General features: G+C 42.1%; 1 protein-coding gene across 7 annotated transcripts in view; it reads right to left on the bottom strand.

The window, feature by feature from the left end:
• Nucleotides 1–8,412: 8,412 nt before the first annotated feature.
• The window catches only part of GTF2H3 (general transcription factor IIH subunit 3), a 29,010-nt gene continuing 13,204 nt past the window's right edge, over nt 8,413–24,218 (bottom strand). For 2 of the 7 annotated variants that reach the window (XR_010147841.1, XR_010147842.1), the window contains 11 exons: nt 22,986–23,149; nt 20,056–20,118; nt 18,543–18,572; nt 18,369–18,397; nt 16,045–16,119; nt 15,219–15,272; nt 11,449–11,517; nt 11,103–11,238; nt 10,951–10,987; nt 9,415–10,867; nt 8,413–8,917 (listed from right to left, as the gene is read on the bottom strand). Coding sequence is in view for 5 of the 7 variants with exons in the window: in XM_001170519.8 (XP_001170519.2) it covers nt 10,798–10,867; nt 10,951–10,987; nt 11,103–11,238; nt 11,449–11,517; nt 15,219–15,272; nt 16,045–16,119; nt 18,369–18,397; nt 18,543–18,572; nt 20,056–20,118; nt 22,986–23,149 (727 nt within the window). In the remaining 2 variants the exon portion in view is untranslated. Of the gene's footprint in view, nt 10,868–10,950; nt 10,988–11,102; nt 11,239–11,448; nt 11,518–15,218; nt 15,273–16,044; nt 16,120–18,368; nt 18,398–18,542; nt 18,581–20,055; nt 20,119–22,985; nt 23,150–24,218 lie in introns of all 7 variants that reach the window. The other 5 variants (XM_001170519.8, XM_003314009.7, XM_063785244.1 and 2 more) reach the window with 3 other exon arrangements.

Here is a 24,218-nt window from a genome sequence, read left to right as displayed (position 1 = left end):
GAAAAACTACCTATCCGGTGCTCCACTTAGTACCTGGGTGACGAAACAATCTGTGCACCCAACCTCCATGACACGCAATTTACCTATATAGCAACCTGTACATGGACCCCTGGGCATAAAAGTTGAAAACATCAAAATTAAAAAGGTCCTGAAAAGCAGGAGTGCGTGTCCGGCTCAAAAACTGGAGTGCGTGTCCGGCTCAAAAACTGGAGTTTTCCCCTACCCTGGAATTAATCCAACAATAGCCAAGAGCGATCCTATAGACACTGGCTTCTAAATAAAAAGGGTGGGATTTGCTCCTTAATAAACTTGATTTTTATACGGATTTGTTTTAGGGGGTGAGTACAAAAAGGGGATGGGGCTGCCGCGCTGTTTTTATTATTATTATCTTTACTATCGTTTATGATGTATTATTTATATTTTATATTTTTATAAAATAAATATATATTTACAAAATATATATACTTTGTTTTATATATATATATCAGATATACATACTTGATATATATAAAATACATATAGGCCGGGTCTGGCGGCTCATGCCTGTAATCCCAGCAATTTGGGAGGCCGAGGCGGGCGGATCACAATGTCAGGAGTCTGAGACCAGCCTGATCAACATGGTGAAACCCCGTCTCTACTAAAAATACAAAAAATTAGCCAGGCGTGGTGGCACGCGCCTATTATCCCAGCTACTCAGGAGGCTGAGGCAGGAGAATTGTTTGAATCTGGGAGGCGGAGGTTGCAGTGAGCCGCGATTGCGCCACTGCACTCAAACCTGGGCGACAGAGCCAGACTCCGTCTCAAAAATATATTTATTTATTTATTTATTTATCTTATAAAATATATATGTATTTATTTTATCTTACATATATTTATCTTTTATATAAGTATATATTTTGTAAATTTTATACTTATATGTTATAATTTTATAAAATTTATATTTTTATAATTCTTATCATTATTATCATTTATTATCACCATTGCTTTTACTATCATTCTCCTAGGTTTTTGAAGGATTTTCTCCCCTGCACAGAGCTCTCAGCACTCTGAAAGCAGATCCAATCACAAAACACACAAGAGGCTTTGCCCAGCAATAGGACAGATGTGAAAGAACCAAAATTGTCTGGAAAAAATTTGTTTTTTCTTATATCAGTAGCCTCAGAACATTTCAAAAATTGTCACGGCTTGGGGACTGAGAGTGCAGGGTCTGAGGTCAGGCTGCCTGGCATGGGATTTCGCCTTCCCTCCACAGATATTCTCAGCTGTTAAGTGACTTTGGGCAAGTCAACCTCTCTAAGTTTCAGCTTCCTCATCTATAAAAAAGGGATGATAATAATCCTTCCTTGGGGATTGTGTGAGGATGAAATGAGGTAACATATCTAATGAGGTTAAACCAATGGCTGGCATACAGTAAGCACTCAGTTAATGATCAGTTACTTGTTAACTATCAGAGAGGTGGTGTGTCCTTTAGCTGAGACAATCATGGTGTTCAGCATTGTGGCTGACTGACGGTAAATGCCAAGTAAATGTTTGCCATTATTAGTCTTTTTTTTTTTTTTTTCTTTTTGAGACCGGCTCTCACTCTGTCACCCAGGCTGGAATGGTGCAGTGGCACAATCATAGCTCACTGCATCCTCAAACTTCTGGGCTCAGCTGATTCTCCCACCTCAGCCTCCCAGGTAACTGGCAATACACCACCACGTCCGGCTAATTTTTGTATTTTTTATAGAGACGGGGTTTCACCATGTTGCCCAGGCTGGTCTCAAACTCCTGGGCTCAAGTGATCCTCCTGCCTTGGCCTCTAAAAGTGCTGGGATTACAGGTATGGGCCACCGTACCCAGCCCCATTATTACTCTTAATGTTCAGTTATATATTCATTGATCAGCAAATCTAACATTGTGAAAGGATTCTGAAAGTTGAGGCTTTATAAGGGCCTGACACTGGGTGTTATCTTTTTCTTACACTCCCTGAAAATCTGTGGGTCGCTACAGTTGTAACATGAGCACGAAACTTTCCCGTGTACCTCAGCTCCTCTCTGGAAGACGGCAAAATGTTTACCTCTCTTGATATCTTGGAATGAAGCCTAGGAGAACGTTACTAGGAGGAAGCTGTCAAACACTTAAATATTTCTGTTATTCCCCATCTGTCTTTGGGGGGAATTAATCTGCAAATTAAGTTGGCAAGGCCAAGCGGTAAAGATGAGGAGATAAATCCTCCCAAAAGAAAACATTTCTGGGCCAGGCTTGGTGGCTTATGCCTGTAATCCCTGCACTTTGGGTGGCAAAGGCACATGGATCACTTGAGGCCAGGAGTTCAAGACCAACCTGGGCAACACAGAGAAACCCATCTCTACCCAAAAATTCAAAAATTATCTGGGCGTGGTGGCGCATGCCCGTACTCCCAGCTACTCGGGAGGCTGAGGCAGGAGAATCGCTTGAACCCAGGGGTCGGATGTTGCAGTGAGCCGAGACCGCGCTACTGCACTCCAGCCTGGGCAACAGAGTGAGATTTCATCTCAAAAAAAAAGATAGAAAACACTTGAAGCTGGTGATCAGCAGCTTCCCGATAAGATCTCAGGAGTTGGGCAAGCAGGCTCATGCATACACAGTAAGAGGCAAGATGGCAGATTTTAACTGGTATATAACCTTCCTCTGGGAAGGCTCGACTGGTAAAGGAAAATGCTTCAAATGAGCATGCGCACAACTTCAGTAAACACACTGCACATGCGGCCCCTCCCAAGTGCTGGCAGGCCACTGACATGCAGACAACCCACCCCAAGGAAAAACCAAGGGAGGGCACAAACCTCAGAACCATGCTAATGTATAGAAACCCCCAGTGAAGGGTCGGACGGGGCACTTGAATCTCTCAAGTCGCCCGCTTGGCCCTCTTCCAAGTGTACTTTACTTCCTTTCATTCCTGCTCTAAAACTTTTTAATAAACGTTTACCCCTGCTTTAAACTTTGCCTTGGTCTCTCACTCTGCCTTATGCCGCTTGGCCAAATTCTTTCCTCTGAGGAGGCAAGAATCGAGTTGCTGCAGACCTGTACAGACTCGTCACTGCTAACGGTGATCCAGGGAATTCTCCAAGATCGTACCCAAGATCACCAAGGTGGTACCTCTACAAATATGTAAACTATTCATATCTTGAGTAGTAGACCAAAAGGCAAACCTATCAAAAATAATAACTACAGCTTTTTAAGACATAGTATAATAAGATATAAATATTGTAGAAACAAAAAGTTAAAAATCAGAGGGATGAAGTTAAAGTATAGAGTATTAGTTTTCTCTGCTTGTTTTTGCAATCAGAGTTGTCATCAGTTTAAAATAATGGGTTATAAGATGGTATTTGCAAGCCTCATGTTAAACTCATATCAAAAAGCCTACAACAGATACACAAAAATATAAAGCAAGAAATTAAAACATACCACCAGAGAAAATCACTTTCATAAAAAGGAAGATGGAAGGAAGGGAAGATCAGAAAACAAATTAAAAAATGGCAGTAGTAAGTCCTTACTTATAAATAATAACATTGAATGTAAATGGACTAAACTCTCCAATCAAAAGACATAGAGTGGCTGAATAGATTAAAAAAAAAAGACCTAAAGATTAGCTGCCTATAAGAAACTCTTCACCTATAAAGACACACATAGACTAAAAATAAAGGGATGGAAAAATACATTCTAATGGAAACCAAAAAAGAGCAAATTAGCTATATACTTATATCAGATAAAATAGATTTTAAGACTAGGTGTGATGGCTCATGCCTGTAATCCCAACACTTTGGGAGGCCGAGGCAAGAGGAACCCAGGAGTTGCTTGAGCCCAGGAGTTCAAGACCAGCCTGGACAATATAGCAAGATGCTATCTCCACAGAAAAAGAAAAAAAAGAGGCCAGGCACAGTGGCTCACACCTGCAATCCGAGCACTTCGGGAGGCCAAGGTGAGTGGATCATCTGAGGTCAGGAGTTCAAGACAAGCCTAGCCGACATGGCGAAAACCCATCTCTATTAAAAATACAAATATTAGGCTGGGCTCGGTGGCTCATGCCTGTAATCCCAGCACTTTGGGAGGCCGAGGTGGGAGGATCACGAGGTCAGGAGACTGAGATCATCCTGGCTAACACGGTGAAACCTCATCTTTACTAAAAATACAAAAAAATTAGCTGGGCATAGTGGCAGGCGCCTGTAGTCCCAGCTACTTGGGAGGCTGAGGCAGGAGAATGGCGTGAACCCAGGAGGCGGAGCTTGCAGTGAGCTGAGAACACGCCACTGCACTCCAGCCTGGGCAACAGAGCGAGACTCTGCCTCAAAAAAAAAAAAAAAAAAAAAAATTAGCTGGTCGTGGTGGCAGGTGCCTGTAATTGCAGCTACTCGGGAGACCAAGGTGGGAGAATCACTTGAACCCGGGAGGTGGAGGTTGCAATGAGCTGAGATCATGCCACTGCACTCCATCCTGAGTGACAGAGTGAGACTCTGTCTCAAAAAAAAAAAAAAAAAAAGTGGTAAAGAAGGTCATTATATAATAAGAGGCTCAGCAAGAGAATATAACTATTGTAAACATATATGCAGCCAATACTGAAGCATTCAGATATATAAAGCAAATATTATTAGGGCTAAAGAAAGAGATAGACCCCAGTACAATAACAGTTGGAGACTTCAACCTCCCACTTTCAGCATTGGACAGATTATCCAGACAGAAAATCAACAAGGAAACGTCAGACCTAATTTGCACTATAGACCAAATGGACCTAATAGATATTTATGAACATTTCATCTAATGGCTATAGAATACATTCTTCTAAGCACATGAATCATCATCAAGAATAGATCATATGTTAGGTCACAAGTCTTTACACAAAAAATAAGAAGAAGAACAAGCATCTCTCTCTCTCTTTTTTTTTTTTTCTTGAGATGGAATCTCACTCTTGTCCCCCAGGCTGGAGTCCAATGGCACGGTCTTGGCTCACTGCAACCTCCGCCTCCCAGGTTCAAGCGACTCTCCTGCCTCAGCCTCCTGAGTAGCTAGGATTACAGGTGTGCACCACCATGCCCCGCTAATCTTTATATTTTTAGTAGAGACAGGGTTTCACCATGTTGGGCAGGCTGGTCTCGAACTCCTGACCTCAGGTGATCCACCCACCCGGTTTCCCAAAGTGCAGGGATTACAGGCATGAGCCACCATGCCCAGCCCCAGATCAAGCATCTTCTCTGATCACAATGGAATAAAATCAGAAATCAATAACAAGAGGAACTTTGGAAAGTATACAAACACAAGGAAATTAGACAGCATGCTGCTGAATGATCAGTAGGTCAATGAAGAAATTAAGAGTTGTTTTTTTTTTTTTTTTTTTGAGACAGAGTCTTGCTCTGTCACCAGGCTGGAGTGCAGTGGCACGATCTCAGCTCACTGCAACCTCCGCCTCCCGGGTTCAAGCAATTCTCCTGCCTCAGCCTCCTGAGTAGCTGGGACTACAGGTACCCGCTACCACGCCCAGCTAATTTTTTGTATTTTACTAGAGATGGGGTTTCACCATGTTGGCCAGGATGGTCCCGTTTTCTTGACCTCGTGATCCGCCCACCTCGACCTCCCGAAGTGGTGGGATTATAGGCATGAGCCACTGCGCCCGGCCATTAAGAGGGAAAATTTAAAAACTCCTTGAAACACACGAAAATGGAAAAACAACATACCAAAACCTATGGAATACAGCAAAAGCAGTACTAAGAGGAGACCTTATAGCAGTAAGTACCTTTATCAAAAAAGTAGAAAAACTTCAAATAAACAACCTAATGATGCTTCTTAAAGAACTAGAAAAGAGCAAACCAAATCCAAAGTTAATATTAGAAAAGAAATAATATGGTGGCTCACGTCTATAATCCCAGCACTTTGGGAGACCAAGGCAGGTGGATCACCTGAGGTCAGGAGTTCATAACCAGCCTGGCCAACATGGTGAAACCCCATCTCTACTAAAAATACAAAAATTAGCCAGGCATGGTGGCGCATGCCTGTAGTTCCAGCTACTTGGGAGGCTGAGGCAGGAGAATCGCTTGAACCCGGGAGGCAGAGGTTGCAGTGAGCCGAGATTGTGCCATTCCACTCCAGCCTGGGGGACAGCGCCAAGACTGCGTCACAAAAAAAAAGAAAAGAAATAATAAAGAGCAAGAGCAGAAATAAATTAAACTACAATTTAAAAAATTCAGAAGATCAACAAAATGAAAAGCTGGTTTTTTGAAAAGAAGAAAATTGACAAACCTTTAGCCAGACTAAGAAAAAAAAGACCCAAATAAGTAAAATCAGAGATGAAGAAGACATTACAACTGATATCACATAAATTCAAAGGATCATTAGAGACTACTATGAGCAACTATATGCCAATAAATTGGAAAACCAGCAGGGCGCAGTGGCTCACGCCTGTAATCCTGACACTTTGGGAGGCTGAGGTAGTGGACACTTGAGGTCAGGAGTTTGGGACCAGCCTGGCCAACATGGCAAAACCCCGTCTCTACTAAAAATACAAAAATTAGCCGAGTGTGGTGGCGCATGCTTGTACTCCCAGCTACTTGGGAGGCTGAGGCGGGAGGATCACTTGAACCCGGGAGGCAGAGGTTACAGTGAGCGGAGATAGTGCCACTGTACTCCAGCCTGGGTAACAGAGTAAGACTCTGTCTCAGAAACAACAACAACAACAACAACAACAAAAGAACTACAGACCAATATCTCCGATGAATATTGATGCAAAATCCTCAACAAAATACCAGCAAACCAACTTCAACAACACATTAAAAAGATCATTCAGGCCGGGCATGGTGGCTCACACCTGTAATCCCAGCACTTTGGGAGGCCAAGGTGGGTGGATCACTTGAGGTCAGGAGTTCGAGACCAGCATGGCCAACATGGTGAAACCCCGTCTCTACTAATAATACAAAAAAATTAGCCGGGCATGGTGGCGCACACCTATAATCTCAGATACGCAGGAGGCTGAGGCAGGAGAATCGCTTGAACCCAGGTGGCAGAGGTTGCAGTGAACCGTGATCAGGCCACTGCACTCCAGCATGAGTGACAGAGCAAGACTCCATCTCAATACAAAAAAACAAAAACAAAAACAGATAATTCAATCAGGTGTGGTGGCTCACGCCTGTAATCCCAGCACTTGTGGAGGCCAAAGCGGGTGGATCACCTGAGGTCAGGAGTTCAAGACCAGCCTGGCCAACATGGTGAAACCCAGTCTCTACTAAAAATCCAAAAAAATTAGCTGGGCATGGTGGCGGGCACCTGTAATCCCCGCTACTTGGGAGGCTGAGGCAGGGAAATCATTTGAACCTGGGAGGCAGAGGTTGCAGTGAGCTGATATCACACCATTGCACACCAGCCTGGGTGACAAGAGCGAAACTCCATCTCGGAAAAAAAAAAAAAAATCATTCATCATGACCCAGTAGGATTCATCCCAGGGATGCAAGGATGGTTCAACAGGATGGTTCAACATAGCCAACTCAATCAATGTGATACATCATGTCAACTGAAGGAAGAACAAAAGCCATCTGATCATTTCAATGGATGCTCAAAAAGCATTTGATAAAATTCAACATCCTTTCATGATAAAAACCCTCAAAAAACTGGGCAAAGGAGGAACATACTTCAACACACACACACACAAAAGCCACATATAACAGACCTACAGCTAGTATCGTACTGAACAGGAAAAAAACTGAAAACCGTTCCTCTTAAATCTGGAACACGGTAAGGATGCCCACTTTCACCACTGGTATTCAACATAGTGTTGAAAGTCCTAGCTAGAACAATAAGTCCTGAGAAAGAGATAAAAGGTATTCAAATTAAAAAGGAAAAAGTAAAATTATCCTTGTTTGCAGATGATACGATCTTATATCTGAAAAAACCTAGACACCACCAAAAAACTATTAGAACTGATGAAATAAGTAAAGTGGCAGGATACAAAATCAACATACAAAAACCAGGAGCATCTATTTATTTAGAGACAGAGTCTCACTCTGTCACCCAGGCTGGAGTTCAGTGGCATGATCATGACTCATTGTAACCTGAGCCTCCTGGGCTCAAGCGATCCTCCCACCTTAGCCTCTGGAGTAGCTGGGACTACAGGCATGAACCACCTCACCTGGCTAATTTTTATATTTTTTTTAGAGACAGGGTTTTGCCATGCTGCCCGGGCTGGTCTTGAACTCCTAGGCTTAAGTGATCCTCCTGCCTCAGCCTCCCAAAGTGTTGGGATTATAGGCATGAGCCACTGCACGCAGACCAAGATTTGAAATTAAAGTTCTTCAGAGTTGAATAAAAAATTGTCTGGCATTTGACCAAATGCAGTTTAAAAGTACACATTTGAAGAAGAGTTGAATGAGCATGAGATAAACAATGAATGAAACGAAATAATTCAACCAAATATGAAAATCAAATTATTTTATTGTAAAAATTTATATAAAATAACTCATAAGGGCAACAGTTAAAAACAAGTTAAACAGAACTAACCAAATATATAAGACATTTCAAATAAAAAAGTAATAATAAAAGCCTTGCTAGCTTGTTTGAAAGTATATATAATACTTTATTTCCTAGACTTAAAATTGTGATTTCCATTACACTTAATTAGTATACAAAATATTATTATTTTTAAAAGACAGGTTCTCAAACTCAAGGATTAACAAATATTTGCAAAGTGATCACCAAAGTCTTTGTATATTTGTTAACAAAAACACAAATCCAGAATATAAAATCTATCTGAAATTATCTAAGCCAACATCAAATTATTTAAATATGACTCAGCTTGTATAAAGAGAAAATTAAAATCTTCCTTACATACAAAGTTTTGTACACAATGGGTTTTGTCAGTACACATTTTTTTTTTTTTTTTTTTTTTTTTTGAGACAGAGTTTTGTTCTTGTCGCCCAGGCTGGAGTGCAATGGCGCAATCTTGATCTTGGCTCACTGCAACCTCCACCTCCTGGGTTCAAGCAATTCTCCTGCCTCAGTCTCCCGAGTAGCTGGGATTACAGGCACCTGCCACCACGCCCAGCTAATTTTTGTATTTTTAGTAGAGACAGGGTTTCACCATGTTTTCACCATGTTGGGCAGGATGGTCTCAAATTTCTGCCTCATGGGTTCAGTAGAGTAGTAATCCCAGCTACTTGGGAGGCTGAGGCAGGAGAATGGCGTGAACCCAGGAGACAGAGCTTGCAGAGAGCCGAGCTTGCACCACTGCACCCCAGCCTGGGCAACAGAGCGAGACTCTGTCTCACAAAACAAAACAAAACAGAAACCCAGCCTGATCACTCCTGACCTCGTGATCCGCCCACCTTGGCCTCCCAAAGTGCTGGGATTACAGGCGTGAGCCACCGCGCCCGATCTTTTTTTTTTTTTTTTTTTTGATACAGAGTCTCGCTCTGTCACCCAGGCTGGACTACAGAGGCGCTATCTTGGCTCACTGCAACCTCTGCCTCCCGGATTCAAGCAATTCTCTTGCCTCAGCCTCCCGAGTAGCTGGAACTACAGGCATCTGCTACTTCGCATGGCTAATTTTTGTATTTTTAGTAGAGACAGGGTTTCACCATACTGGCCAGGCTGATCTTGAACTCCTGACCTTGTGATCTGCCTGCCTCGGCCTCCCAAAGTGCTGGGATTGCAGGGGTGAGCCACCACGCCCGGCCTCGTCAGTAAACATTTTTAAAAAACAAACCAAACCAGCCACCATTCCTTAAACTCTTTGTACAAATATGTGCTAGAAGCTAAAAGGACTTTTAATAATTTCAAGATTACATAGAGAAATACATTTTTTGTTGTTGAAATTACAAATACTTTTGCTTTTGAACTTATAAACACTTTTGGGATTCAGTCCAAAGCTTCTAGAGAACAGTTTTGGTAAATACATTTAAATTTTTAGTAGAGATGGGGTCTCACTTTGCTGCCCAGGCTGCTCTCGAACTCCTGGGCTCAAGCAATCCTCTGTCCTCAGCCTCCCAAAGTGCTGGGATTACAGGTGCAGTTTCAATATTAATGTGGATTTTTTTTTCCTCATTAAAAAAGGAAAGAATTCTATCTGAAAACCATACTTAACATAGAGTCCATTTTCCCCAGTAAGTTCTCCCTTAAAACCAGTCATAAGCTTTCACATATAAGCTCTTCCCACAACTATTTTGAAGAAAATTTGCTTCTGCACATGTTCTCCTTACTCATTTAAAATGAGATTTTGTAGTTATTTGGTGACAAACTATTATTTAGATGACTTTGTCCAAATATGTACTGATATCTGACAAAAAGTAAATATCTGCAAATATCTGAGGCTGTCTCAATTTAGACAATAAGAATTTTATTCACATGACTACTGAAGTTAACTGTTGATTCAAATAAGATGTTCTATGTTGATTAATGCCATTACTCCACAAATAGTCCCTTTTTCCAAAGCTACGTTCAAATTTCGCATGGCATGCATTTCACAATGAGGACCTGGATTCAGGGAGTAGGTTAGAAAGCCTATGATGAGTCATGACAAGCTGACTTTGACTAATAGTCATCCCATTAAAAAAATGAAAGCCACAAACATGGACAGAAAACAGTCATAGAATATTTTAGGATATATTGCATAGAATGATTCCCTCAAACAAATCAGTCCTCCAGAAGCACAGGATGAAAAGGATGTTTGGGAAATATTTTCTGTAAGGTCACCATATTAAAAATTATCCTATACCTATCTTTATTTTTTTCAGTCTTCCCAATAAAGAATCTGCTATATAATTTCTATTAACAGCTCTAAAAGATGGGGAAAGTATTTTATCCTCAGGCAGACACTTTCAGTTTCTTTTTCTTGGCTTTCAGCACTGGAGGCAGAGAAATTTTAAAGGCTGTCCTGAAATTACAGAGAGGAAAACATTTTTTAATGTTCTAGAGCTGTGAAGTATTAGCCACCCACACAATCTCAAAGATACTTACTCGCACGTAGTACAAATGGGGCTGAAATTGCAGAATACTGTAAATTAAAAAAAAAAAGAAACAATAGGGTGGCTGAAAAACAACACAGCTGAGAAACTGTTTTCCTGCCCCCCAACATAGAAAAAAAAGAAGAACTAGGTACATTAACTTACTTGACAAACACACAGAACAGACATAACCAATTTCAATGAGATTTCGATGACAGAAGCAAGCAGCCCTATAGTCAACATGAACTGGGGGTGGGAGGATTAACTGAGATCTCTGATCTTGATCGGGAAGAAACACCCACTGTAAAACAAACAAACAAAAGAAACTTTTATTTAAAACATGGGAAAAAAATAACATGAAGCCCACCCTTCTAGGCCTTGGAACTCCAAGGCCTCCATTTATTCCCTTCTCCTGAGTACTAGCACCAGCCATCTTGCTTCCATTCCTTTCCCAGGACACAGAGGTCATCCTTCCCTCCAGGCATCAGGGTTGCCGCTGCTGTCTCCTTACCAGCAAATACTGCAGAAGAGAGGGCATCTGAGGCACCTTCAGGTACAGTCCTCCCGTGATGTCACAAGCCTGCAAGACACAGAGGGCTTGCTGCCAAACTCACACTTACCTAGGGTTTCCAGAGGAATGAGATTCTCATGAGCAATGCCTCAGGTCTACAAAATCAGAGGAGGATATGACACCGCAAATTATTATTATTTTATTTTTATTTTTATATTTTGACAGAGTCTTGCTCTGTCGCCCAGGCTGGAGTGCAGTGGCACAATCTCGGCTCACTCCAACCTCTGCCTCCTGGGTTCAAGTGATTCTCCTGCCTTAGCCTCCCCAGTAACTGGGATTACAGGCATGAGCCACTATGCCTGGCTAATTTTTGTATTTTTAGTAGAGTCGGGGTTTCCCCAGTCACATGGTAATTCTATGCTTAACTTTTCGAGGAAGTTCTGAACTGTTTCCTGAAGTGGCTATACCATTTTACATTTCCAGCAGCAATGTAGGAGGGATCCAATTTCTCTATATCCTCACCAATATTTATTATTAGCTGACTTTTTGATTACATGTGTCCTAGTGGAGTGAAGTAATAGCTCATTGTGGTTTTGATTTGCACTTCCCTGGTCGGTAATGATATTAAGCATCTTTTCATGTGCTGCTTGGCCATTTGCAGATCTTTGGAGAAATAGCTGTTCAATCCTTGGCCCACTTTGAAATGAGTTATTTGTCTTATTTTTGAATTTTAAGAGTTCTTTATATAATCAGAATACTAGTCCCTTTATCAGATACATCATTTGCAAATATCTCTCCCAGTTGTCTTTTTACTTTCTTGATAGTGCCCTTGGAAGCACAAAAATTTTTAATTTTTATGAGATTTGTTTTCATTGTATTTTGTTAATTTTATTATGTAAAAAGAAATTGTGAGATGGCTTTATTCTGTTCTCTTTAAGAAATAACACTTTCTTGTCCAGGTGCAGTGGCTCATGCCTGTAATCCCAGCACTTTGGGAGGCCAAGGCTTCAGGACTGTTTGAGCCCAGGAATTCAAGACCAGCCTGAGCAACATAGTGAAACCCTGTCTCTACAACAAATTTAAAAAATTAGGCTGGGCGCGGTGGCTCACGCCTGTAATCGTGGATCACTTGAGGTCAGGAGTTCGATACCAGCCTAACCAACAGAGTAAAACCCTGTCTCCACTAAAAATACAAAAATTAGCTGGGCGTAGTGGCGGGCACCTGTAATCCCAGCCGCTTGGGAAGCTGAGGCAGGAGAATCGCTTGAACCCAGGAGTTGGGGTTTCAGTGCGCCGAGATCGTACCATTGCACTCCAGCCTGGGCAACAAGAGTGAAACTGTCTCAAAAAATTAAAAAATTAGCCAGGCATTGTAGTGCATGCCAGTGGTCCCAGATACTTGGGAGACTGAGTGGGAAGATCATTTGAGCTGGGGAGGATAAGGCTGCAGTGAGCCATGATCATGCCACTGCATTCCAGCCTGGGCAAGAGCAAGACTCTGTCTAAAAATAAAATAAAATAAAATAAAAATAAAACTCTTTTGAATTTGGTCCTCTTTTTCTAAACTTTTGCTATCTTCAGAGTTTTCCAAAGACACAAAACACTCAAGCTCTCCTGGTTGCTGACACTAAGGTTTCCTGTCCATGTTAATGGTTTTTCCCAACAATCATTCATCTATTCATTTCATAAACACAGCTTTCTTGCTTTAACACAGCAGTGCTTCCATTTACACTGAAAACCCTAGCTCTGATCCTAGGACCTTGAGGCTCCTCTGATAGTACAGTCCTGGTTCAGTTGGTCCGTTAGATTCATTTACACATTTAACAACTGTTTTAGAGCACTGTGCAGGGTTACAGCAGTAAACATCACAGTGTCCATCCTCATGAAGTTAAGGTTCTAGTGGAGAAGGCAGAGAGTAAATCAGGTAAGTAAATGCAAAAATAATGTTATAGGTTATGATCATTTCTATGAAGAAAAATAAAGTAGGCTAAGGGGAGAGGGAGTAATACTAACAATGGTGGTCAGGGAAGGCTTCTCTGAGGAGGTGGCACAGAAGTAGAGACCTGAAGGCAGGCAGGGAGTAGGCCATGCAAACACCTGCGGGAAGAGCTTGCGAGCAGAGAGAACAGAAAGTGCAGCGCCCCTCTGGCCGAAGCAGGCCTGTTTCAGGCAATAGCAAGGGGGCGGTGGGGCCGGACTGAAGAGGGAGAGTGTGGAAGATGCGGGGCAAAAGGTTCCCAGGAGCCTCAGCAAGCAGCATCTGGAAGGCCCTGGCAGGCCCTGACTCTGGGTTTTAGTCAACGTATGATGCTAGGCTATGGGAGGGTTTCAAGCAAGTGAGCAACAGGTTCTAAGTTATATTAGGTTGGTGCAAAAGTAATTACAGTGTTTACTGTTAAAAAAAAAAAAAAGGCAAAAACCGCAATTACTTTTGCACCAATCTTGTATTTTGAAAGCTTCATTCTGACGGCTGTTCTGAGAACCAACTTTCACATTTTTTTTTTTTTTTTCCTAAAGAGGGAGACAGGGTTTCCCTGGAGTGCAGTGGCATGATCGTAGCTGACTGCAGCTTCGAACTCCTGGCTCAAGCAATCCTCCTGCCTCCACCTCCCGAAGAGCTGAGACTACAGGCGTGCACCACCATGATAGGCTAATTTTTTTGTGTTGTTTATAGAGATGGTGTCTCGCCATGTTGCCCAGGCTGGTCTCAAACTTCTGAGCTCAAGCCACCCACCCGCCTGAGCCTCCCAAGTGCTGAGATTACAGGCATGAGCCACCGAGCTCAGCCAGGATATATTTTAAAGGCAGAATCAACAGGATTTGCTCATGGTTATGAAAGGAGGGAAGAGAAGAGACAAGGAAGAGTCAGGTTTTTGCTTGAGTTGCTGAGTGAACTGCACTGCCACTTAGGGAGATGGGGCTACCAGTGGAGCAGGAAGAGGCTGAGAGGACAAACTAAGAGCTCTCTGCTTTTGACACATGACGCTGAAGATGCCTGCCAGACGTCCAAGAGGAGGTACTACGTACACGGCTGATTCTGCAAGTCTGGAACTCAGGAGAGTCTGGGACTGGACTAGAGAAATGAATGTGAGGGCTGAGGAGGTAGAGCTGGTATGTGAATTCATGGCAGAGACAAGACCGTCTTGGAGTTAATAGACAATGTGTAGACTGAAATGTGTTGCTAAAAAATGAATTCAAACTTTTTGAATTTTTACTACTGAAATATAATATGTACAAGAGTCTGTATACATAATGTGTAAGTATGGTTTAAATAATAAAATGAACATCATATACCTACGATCAAGCTGAAGAAACAGTACAATCTCAGAGCCTTTGAAGCATGTAAATTTTCCCATTGGACCTCGCTCTCCCCATCCTTCGTCCCCAGCAGTAACCTAAATTCAGGGTTTGTCACAGTTTTGTGCTTGTAACTGATCCTTTAGGAAACAACATTTGTGGCCAAAAAACATCTAACAAAAACTCAGTAATTTCTTCAGACTTACTTTAGGGTTTTGTTTCCCTTTCGGGTTAAAGTAAAATTCAGTTTTTGTCTTTTAGTGCTGCCCAACGGAAATATAACGCAAGCAATATGTAATTTAAAATTTTCCAGTAGCTCCATACGTAAGGGGGAAAGACATAGATAAAATTAGGCTCAATAACATATTTTATTTAACCCAATATACCCAAAGCTCTTTCATTTTAAATTGTAATCAATATAAAAATCACGAATTGTCATAACCACCGACACAAAGCATGGTTTTAAAACATACCTGTTGGAGGAGCCCTGAGTCGGAGTCTAAAACACAGGCATCAATCAAAATATTCTAAAAGAAACATTTTGAAAATATTACAGGAATAATAACAATAATGATTACCCTATACTGAGAACCTACTACATGCCATACTCTATGCTTAAAATAGCTCACTCAATGTGCAACGTGACTCTGCACGGCAGATATTTGCATTTGGCAGCTGAAGCACCCAGGACATGGCTGGGCTGTGGTCACAGAGCCAGCGGGTGAGAAAGCTGTCACCCCACTCGGCATGTCTCCAAAGTCCAGGCTCTTTTCACTACATCATGCTGCCACTCCACAACAGAGAACATTACGCATGGCTATTTCAGCATTTTACGTTAAAACTGAAATTTTAAGGAGGTTTTCTTTCTTCATAAACACACCAAAGAAGAAAATGTTTTACACTTCATCTGAACATTTCAGCTCTTTGCAAAGTAAAAATACTGAATTTTTACAGCTTCGCCACAGCAACAAGATAAAGAAATTGAAGCAAGGTTTATACAGCAAACTGTCAAACCAGGGATTCTTGGCATGGGGTCCAAGGATGGGCTAAAGGTTACCTGAATACCATGAAACTCTATGCAAAACTGTGGTTGAGTGCATATTGTTTTGGGAATGCATCAGATTCTCAAGTGGTCCAGGACCCAGAATAGAGAAAAGACTAGAACATAATACAGATTCTGGATTCCTTGCCCACTCATAAGGCTACGTAGTCAGAATACCTCAGAGTAGAGCATTCAAAAAATGAAATTGACTCCTTCGTTATGAAACAAATACTTTAAATGGCAGGCTCTCAGTTCACCTGTTTCTGTGCTGCAAAGATGACATTCATGAAGTTCATATACTGCAACGCACTGTCTTCTGCAGCCTTAATCACCTAAAAATCACAGTCATGTTAATTCCACCCAGGCACATCCCAGTCCTCTCACACCAATGTCACACAATATACTGCGAACCACAACCAACATTATTCCAGTTTGTCTTCCCATTTATCATTGTTAAACGATACCTAAAGTATAAAGATGACAGTAACATTTCCCCCCAAATCCCGCTCCACGTAACGGTTTGATGAACTCATTCTGGAGAGCACCTACATGGGCAGGTATATACATGCACACCCAAAACACAAACACACACATACACAAAATAAACACACACACACACATACCCAAAATACACACACCCCCCCCAAAATACACACACCTACCCACCCAAAATATACACAGGCACCCCCAAAATACACACTCCCAAAATACACACACCTACCCACCCAAAATACACACATGCACCCCCAAAATACACACACACACCCAAAAATACACACACTCCAAAAAACACACCCAAAATACACCCATACCCCAAATACACACACCCCAAATACACATACACCCAAAACACACACATATAAAAAATACACACACATGGACATACACCCAAAATACACAGGTACATACACCCAAAATACACACACACACAACCAAAATACATGTGTACCCCAAAAGTACACACACCACTAAATACACACACCCAACACACACACACAACCAAAATACACACCCCCAAAAAATACACATCCAAAACATACCCACCAAAATACACTCCCCCAAAATATACACACCCCAAATACACACATAAAACACAACCCAAAATACACCCAAAACACACAAACACACCCCAAATACATACACACACCCAAAACACACACACATCCAAAATATACACACATACACACATCCAGAATACACACACATCCAAAATACACACACTCACATGTATCAAGATGATTACTTAGCATTCTGCAACCTGCTTTTTCAGTCCACAATATATGTGGGAAAAAATATTCTAATGTCAATGAATTATAATATATACTATGCTCCTTGCGGACTTCATAAATTTCCACTATTTAAGCAGTTTCCAGTTCTCAGTTTTAAACAATGCCCTGATGACACCCTCATATACCATCTGCACAGCTCTCTAATTACCTCCGGAAAATAAGCAGTGATTACTAAAGTATATGCACATTTAATTTTGACACAGATTACCAAAATGCACCCCAGAAAAAATTTTTACCAATTTATCCTCCTATCAGCAACCCATGAGAATAAGCAATCCCCAACATCACCATCAACCCTGGGAACTGCCAGCTTTTTCATTTGTGCTAAGCAACAAACAATGAATATCTCATTACTTGGCACTTCTTTTTTTTTTTTTTGAGACAGAGTCTCGCTCTGTTGCCCAGGCTGGAGTGCAGTGGCGCAATCTCGGCTCACTGCAACCTCCGCCTCCAGGGTTCACGCCGTTCTCCTGCCTCAGCCTCCCGAGTAGCTGGGACTACAGGCGCTCACCACATTTTTTGTATTTGTACTAGAGACGGGGTTTCACCATGTTAGCCAGGTTGGTTTCGATCTCCTGACCTCGTGATCCGCCCGCCTTGGCCTCCCAAAGTGTTGGGATTACAGGAGTGAGCCACCGTGCTCGGCCTTGAATTTCTTTTTTAAATCTCCCCACCCTGCCAGGAAAAAAAAAAAACCTCCCTGATATTCTGACTGAGATTGTAAATTGAATTTACAGTGTGATTTTGGGAAAACTGACATCCAAGAACAAAATATGGCTCTCCACTTATTCTTCTATCACTCTCAGAATTTTAGTTTTCCTTATCATCAGTTTTACACATTGCTTGTTAAATGAATCCTGGATAGTTAACATTTTTTGCTCCTACTATAAATGGGTTTTATTTCCCATTATGTTTTCTTTTTTTTTTCTTTTTGAGACAGAGTCTCACTTTGTCACCCAGGCTAGAGTGCAGTGGTGCGATCTCGGCTCACTGCAACCTCCAGCTCACTGCAACCTCCGCCTCCCAGGTTCAAGCGATTCTCCTGCCTCGGGCTCCCGAGTAGCTGGGACTATAGGCATGCACCACCACGCCCAGCTAATTTTTGTATTTTGAGTAGAGACGGGGTTTCACCATGTTGGCCAGGCTGGTCCCGAACTCCTGACCCCAAGTGATCTGCCCACCTCGGCCTCCCAAAGTGCTGGGATAACAGGTGTGAGCCACCACACCCGGTCTCCCGTTATGTTTTCTAATTATAGTTGTCATATAAAAAAGTAATGATTTTTTTATCTTACCAATATCCTTGATTTCATTTCCTGATTATCTACAAAGAGAAAAAAGCAGAAAAAAATTTAACTAAATCTTACTAATCATATATGGTTTCCTAACCAATTTTTAAACAGTCTAGTAAAGACATACTAGTAAAATAAGTAGGATTACAGTTCTCATAGGAAAACGCAGGCTCTTACCTTTAATTTCCTTGTTCATTCTATGAATGTCTTAATTTCTTAACATTAAGGAATACAAAAATATTATTTTGCTTCATAAATATTTATAGTAAAAAAAAATAACCTCCAATTTTAAATAAACCCAGCATCTACCTAGCTAAGAAGGGAAATGCTCCACTCACCAAGATAAATACACAAGAGTGATTGGGGGTTTTCAGTTCCTAACTCTGCAGTCAACTGGACTTTGTAATCTCACCAAAATATAATCTCTGTCCCAGAAAATTAAAATTCCCAACACTTGACTGTCCTATTCTTACCTACCATGTCCTAAATTTGAATCCTGGGACAAGTATTGATTTACAAATATGTTCAGGCAACGCACATCAAACTCGAGGACAAAATAATCACTCAATACTGCCCCTCCTCCAAAAAATTAATGCCATAAGACTGAGAAAACGTCACACAGATAAAATGAAAAGGTATTGCCCTATGCTACATGCAAAACAACCCGTTCACCTATGGAGAAGTAGCCACTCATTTATTAAGCTTCAGGGCTCCTAAATGGCTTTTAAAAATCAAACACTGTTCCCAAGTCAAGAAGAAAATGAAAATGTTTAAAAAGTCTGAATTTATCAAAATAAGAAACAAGAAAGCACCCTGAAGCAGTGTTTCCTGAAGGCAGAAAGACATAATGGAGAAGCTAGAGTTTTCTCACTCTTCCCCACTTCCAGTTTTTACAGCTTATCTTTTTTTCTTTTTTTTTTTTTTTGAGACGGAGTCTCGCTCTGTCGCCCAGGCTGGAGTGCAGTGGTGCGATTTCAGCTCACTGCAAGCTCTGCCTCCCGGGTTCACGCTATTCTCCTGCCTCAGCCTCCCTAGTAGCTGGGACTACAAGTGCCCGCCACCACGCCCAGCTAATTTTTTTGTATTTTTTGTAGAGACGGGGTTTCACTGTGTCAGCCAGGATGGTCTCGATTTCCTGATCTCGTGATCCGCCTGCCTCGGCCTCCCAAAGTGCTGCGATTACAGGCATGAGCCACCGCGCCCGGCCTTTACAGCTTGTCTTAATAAACATTTCAAAGCCAGCCATACACAGTGGCCTGTAATCCCAGCACTTTGAGAGGCCGAGATGGGTGGATCACTTGAAGTCAGGAGTTAGAGACCAGCCTGGCTAACTTGGTGAAACTACATCTCTACTAAAAATACAAAAAAAATTAGCTGGGAGTGATGGCGGGCGCCTGTACCAGCTACTTGGGAGGCTGAAGCAAGAGTTAACTGCTTGAATCTGGGAGGCGAAGGTTGCAGTGAGCCGAGATTGTGCCACTGCACTCCAACTTGGGCGACAGAGTGAGACTGTCTCAAAAAAAGAAAAAAAAATTCAAAGCCAATGTAAACTATTTTTTAAAAAATTACTCTCCACTTCAGAGTACTCACACGTCCCAGTAATGGGCACCCAAGGTCCTAAGAAATGTCACAAGTTAAGATATGTTTATTACAGAAGACACCTTCTAAATGATTCAGACACCAAGGATACAGCAAAGGGCTTTGGCCAGGGATCCTGCCAGCAAAGTTTCTGTATGTTGACCCTTTATGTCACCTGCAAATAACAGAAAACATTAAAAGGGAATTTTTAAGTACTTTCTTGAACTAAAATCATTGGGTGCTTTCTTGAACTAAGTATGCTTTCACACCAAAGCATTCTTCATAAATGAAATCAAACAAGACATTTTCAAATTAGGTTTAAAAACATAGCAATGTGTTCTTGGTAATGGTTAACTAAGCAACTTTTTAACCTTTTCTCAATGTAAAACATCCTGGTGTTTGTTCAGGGGCTAGCCAGAGGGCAGGGGGAACAGGGAGTTAGTGTCTAACGGGTACAGAATTTCAGTTTGTAAAGATGAAAAAGTTCTGGCAATGGATGGTGGTGATGATTGCAAAAGAAGGCGAATATACTCAACATTACTGAACTGTACACTTAAATATTGTCAAAATGGTAAATTTTATGGTAAGTAAATTTTACATTAAAAATTCTAAAAATCGGTAAAGTGGCAAATTTTGTTATTTGTACTTTACCATACATACACACACAAAAAGATCCCGTTTTTACTTGGAAAGGTTCCAGTTTATTCATGATCTATGTGGTACACAATGTCACGCATAAGTCTAGCAGCCTGGACAGGGTACAAGGCTCTGAGGTCCCCTTGCCCTCCCTCTCCCACCATCCCCTCCTTCCCATCACTCTCCGTGCTCAGCCAGTGCGGGGAAGACTGGAGAAGCTCTTTCCTCGAGCCATGAGAAGCAGGGAGGAGTTTGCCACTTGTTTGGTGCCTTGGGTGAAAAAAGTCACTCAAGATATCAAAACCCTAAAACTGCAGTTCAAGGGGGCAAGGAGCTCAGATTGACACTCTGTGCAAGCCAGCTTAGAGCTGGTCCAGGAGAACTGACACCTCATGGGTGAGGTCAGACCAGAAAAGGTCTTGAACACTATACTGTGAAGCTGAGCTGAGACTTAATCCTGGAGGCCAGTGACTCTCAAGGTGAGATTCTGGAACCAGCTATAGGGGCACCACCTGGCACTGTAATAGAAATAGAAATTCTCAGGACCTCCCTAGATCCAGTGAATCAGAAACTGAGTGGGGCCTGACACTGTTTCAACAAGCCTTCCAGCTGATTTTTTAACAGGTTTATAATTTACAAACCATAAATTCTGGTCTAAAAGTACTTTTGGGTATGCAATTCAATTATTTTTAGTAAATTTACAATTATGTAATCATCATCACAATCCAATTTTAGAACAGTCTCCATTACCCTAAAAGATCACTCGGGCCCATTTGCAATCACTCCCCAGTCTCTGCCCAGCTCTGGGCAACCACTAACCAACTTTCTGTCTCTACAGAATTGTCTTTTCCCCCAGGTGATTCTGATTCAGGCTAAGGTTTGGAAACCATCACCTGCAGGCAGCAGGGAGCCAGGAAAGGCCTATAAGCCCAAGAATGGCAGCTTTGATTTTTAAGATGATAACTCTGGAGGCTGAGTGCAAAGACCTGACTGGGGAGACAGGAGTCAGAAAACCAGTTAGAAGCTATAACAATCTAGAGCAGTGGCTCTAAACGTGGGGTGAATGTGCCCTACAGGGGGCATCTGGCTATGTCTACAGATATATCTGGTTGTCACAACTGGGGGATATTATGGTATCTAATGGCCCAAGGCCAGAAATGCTGCTAAACATCCTACAACGCATAGGACAGCTGCCACAACAAAGAATTATCCAGACCAAAATGTCAATAATGCTGAGGCTGATCAAGATGACAATAAGGGATGGGGCCTGGGTGTGGTGGCTCACACCTGTAATTCCAGCCCTTTGGAAGGCCGAGTCAGGTGGATCAACTGAGGTCAGGAGTTGGAGACAAGCCTGGCCAACATGGTGAAACCCCATCTCTACTAAAAATATTAAAAATTAGTCGGGCATGGTGGTACGCGCCTATAATCCCAGCTACTTGGGAGGCTGAGGCAGGAGAATCTCTTGAACCTGGGAGGTGGAGGTTGCAGTGAGCTAAGATCACGTGCCATTGCACTCCAGCCTGGGCAACAAGAGCAAAACTCCATCTCAAAAAAAAGAGATGACAGTAGGGATGGGGGCTGGGTGTGGTGGCTCCTGCCTGTAATCCCAGCACTCTGGGAGGCAGAAGCAGGAGGATAGCTTGAGCCCAGGAGTTCAAGACCAGCCTGGGCAACATAGTGAGACCCCGTCTCTATAAAAATTTTAAAAATGAAAAATAAAAAGATGACAATAAGGAGCAGGATTCTGGAGACACTTCTGAGGCTAAACGACTAGGATTTTGTAGCTGATTAGATGTCGGATGTGAGAAGGAGTTAAAAATGAAAGCTTTAAGTTTAGAAAACTACTTGGATGGGAGCTGACAGAAATAGGGAATGGAAATGGTGGTGTGATTGAGAGCAAAGATAATGAGACTAGCCTGGGCCATGTCAAGAGACTGTGGGACGCTGAAATGGAGGCATTTGAGCGTGAAAGAAAGTCTGGGTTAGAAACAAAGTTGGAAAGTGTCCATATGTAAAAGATAATTAAAGGCAAAAGTGGATGAGAACATATAGAGGGAGAAAAGATGAAAATCATGTGCCGAATTAAAAACATATTTTAAGAGACAAGATGAAGGAAAAGCCAGAAATACAGACTATGAAATAATGTTTCAAGAAAAGAGGAAAAACAGGTCACAGGGCATTCGTAGAAGCCAAAAGTCATGTTTCCAGAAGTAAAGGCTGCTCAGCAGCGTCAAATGCTGTAGAGGCTAGGCAAATAATGAACCAACTTTGATGAAAATGATTTTTAAAAAGTGAGAACGTGCAGGCATACAACATAAAGAACCTCACATCTTTGAACTTAAAGCCTAAAGGACCTCCAAAATCAACACTATTTGCAAAATAACAATGTTTAAAAGTTGTTACTTTTGGTCATTAGATCTTTAATCTCTTCAACAATAACTTCATTTGCTGAGGTTAAAAGTTCGTATTTTCCATCTTTACTCCCAGAGGGATTAAATTCAGGAAGGTTGCCAGCGTCTCCGAAGAAGTCTCCAAGTCTGCCATTCTTTCCAGGATATAAGAATCGGCTGAAACAGCAGGGGAAAAAACCTGGTTACACCAGGCCTCACCGCCCAGGCTCACTCATGATCAGAATGAAATTCAGCAGAGGCAACAAACAAAATTACAACAATGTGGGACTCACAAGATTCCACGGTAAATTTCATTTTTTTTAAAAAATGTGTAAGATAAAACTAGAAAAAGCGTATAAAAACAAAGAAAAAATGTATAAAATAGGCAAACTGGCCAAAATTTGTCTATCACCACAGAATGTTTTACTGGTTCCAGTGTTTTCTGAAAAGTGTGGGGAAATACAGAGGGTGTTGGGTTATAATCTCAGAAATGCTGCAGAGGGGTGCCCATGCCTTCCTTTCTCAAATGACAACCACAACAGGTTCATACCAAATTCTAACTCACTACTAGTTTATTATTTGAGGTACATATCTATCCCAGTAATAAAAATCTGGCCCAAAGGTCCCTGAAAAGATTCTCCCAGTGATTCATGACTCTTTTTTTTTTTTGAGACACAGTCTCGCTCTGTCGCCCAGGCTGGAGTGCAGTGGTGCAGTCTCAGCTCACTGCAACTTCCACCTCCCGGGCTCAAGTGATTCTCGTGCCTCAGCCTCCCAAGTAGCTGGAATTACAGGAGTGTACCACCACGTCCAGCTAATTTTTTGTATTTTTAGTAGAGATGGGGTTTCACTATGTTGGCTGCTATGTATGGCTGGTCTCAAACTGACCTCAAGTGATCTGCCTCAGCTTCCTGAAGTGCTGGGATTACAGGCGTGAGCCACCGAGCCCAGCCTCGTGACTTCGTGACTTTTTTTTTTTTTTGAGACAGGGTCTTGCTCTGTCACCCAGGCTGCAGTGCAGTGGCACGACCTCGGCTCACTGCAAGCTCCACCTCCCGGGTTCACGACATTCTCCTGCCTCAGCCTAACGAGTAGCTGGGACTACAGGTGCCCGCCACCATGCCCGGCTAATTTTTTTTGTATTTTTAGTAGAGACGGGGTTTCACCGTGTTAGCCAGGATGGTCCTGATCTCCTGATCTCGTGATCCGCCCGCCTCGGCCTCCCAAAGTGCTGGGATTACAGACA

Source organism: Pan troglodytes, chromosome 10 (assembly GCF_028858775.2).
Source record: "Pan troglodytes isolate AG18354 chromosome 10, NHGRI_mPanTro3-v2.0_pri, whole genome shotgun sequence".
NCBI classification, from domain to species: domain Eukaryota; kingdom Metazoa; phylum Chordata; class Mammalia; order Primates; family Hominidae; genus Pan; species Pan troglodytes.
The sequence above is the reverse complement of the archived record's forward strand: the minus strand, read 5'-3'. Positions and strand labels throughout refer to the sequence as shown.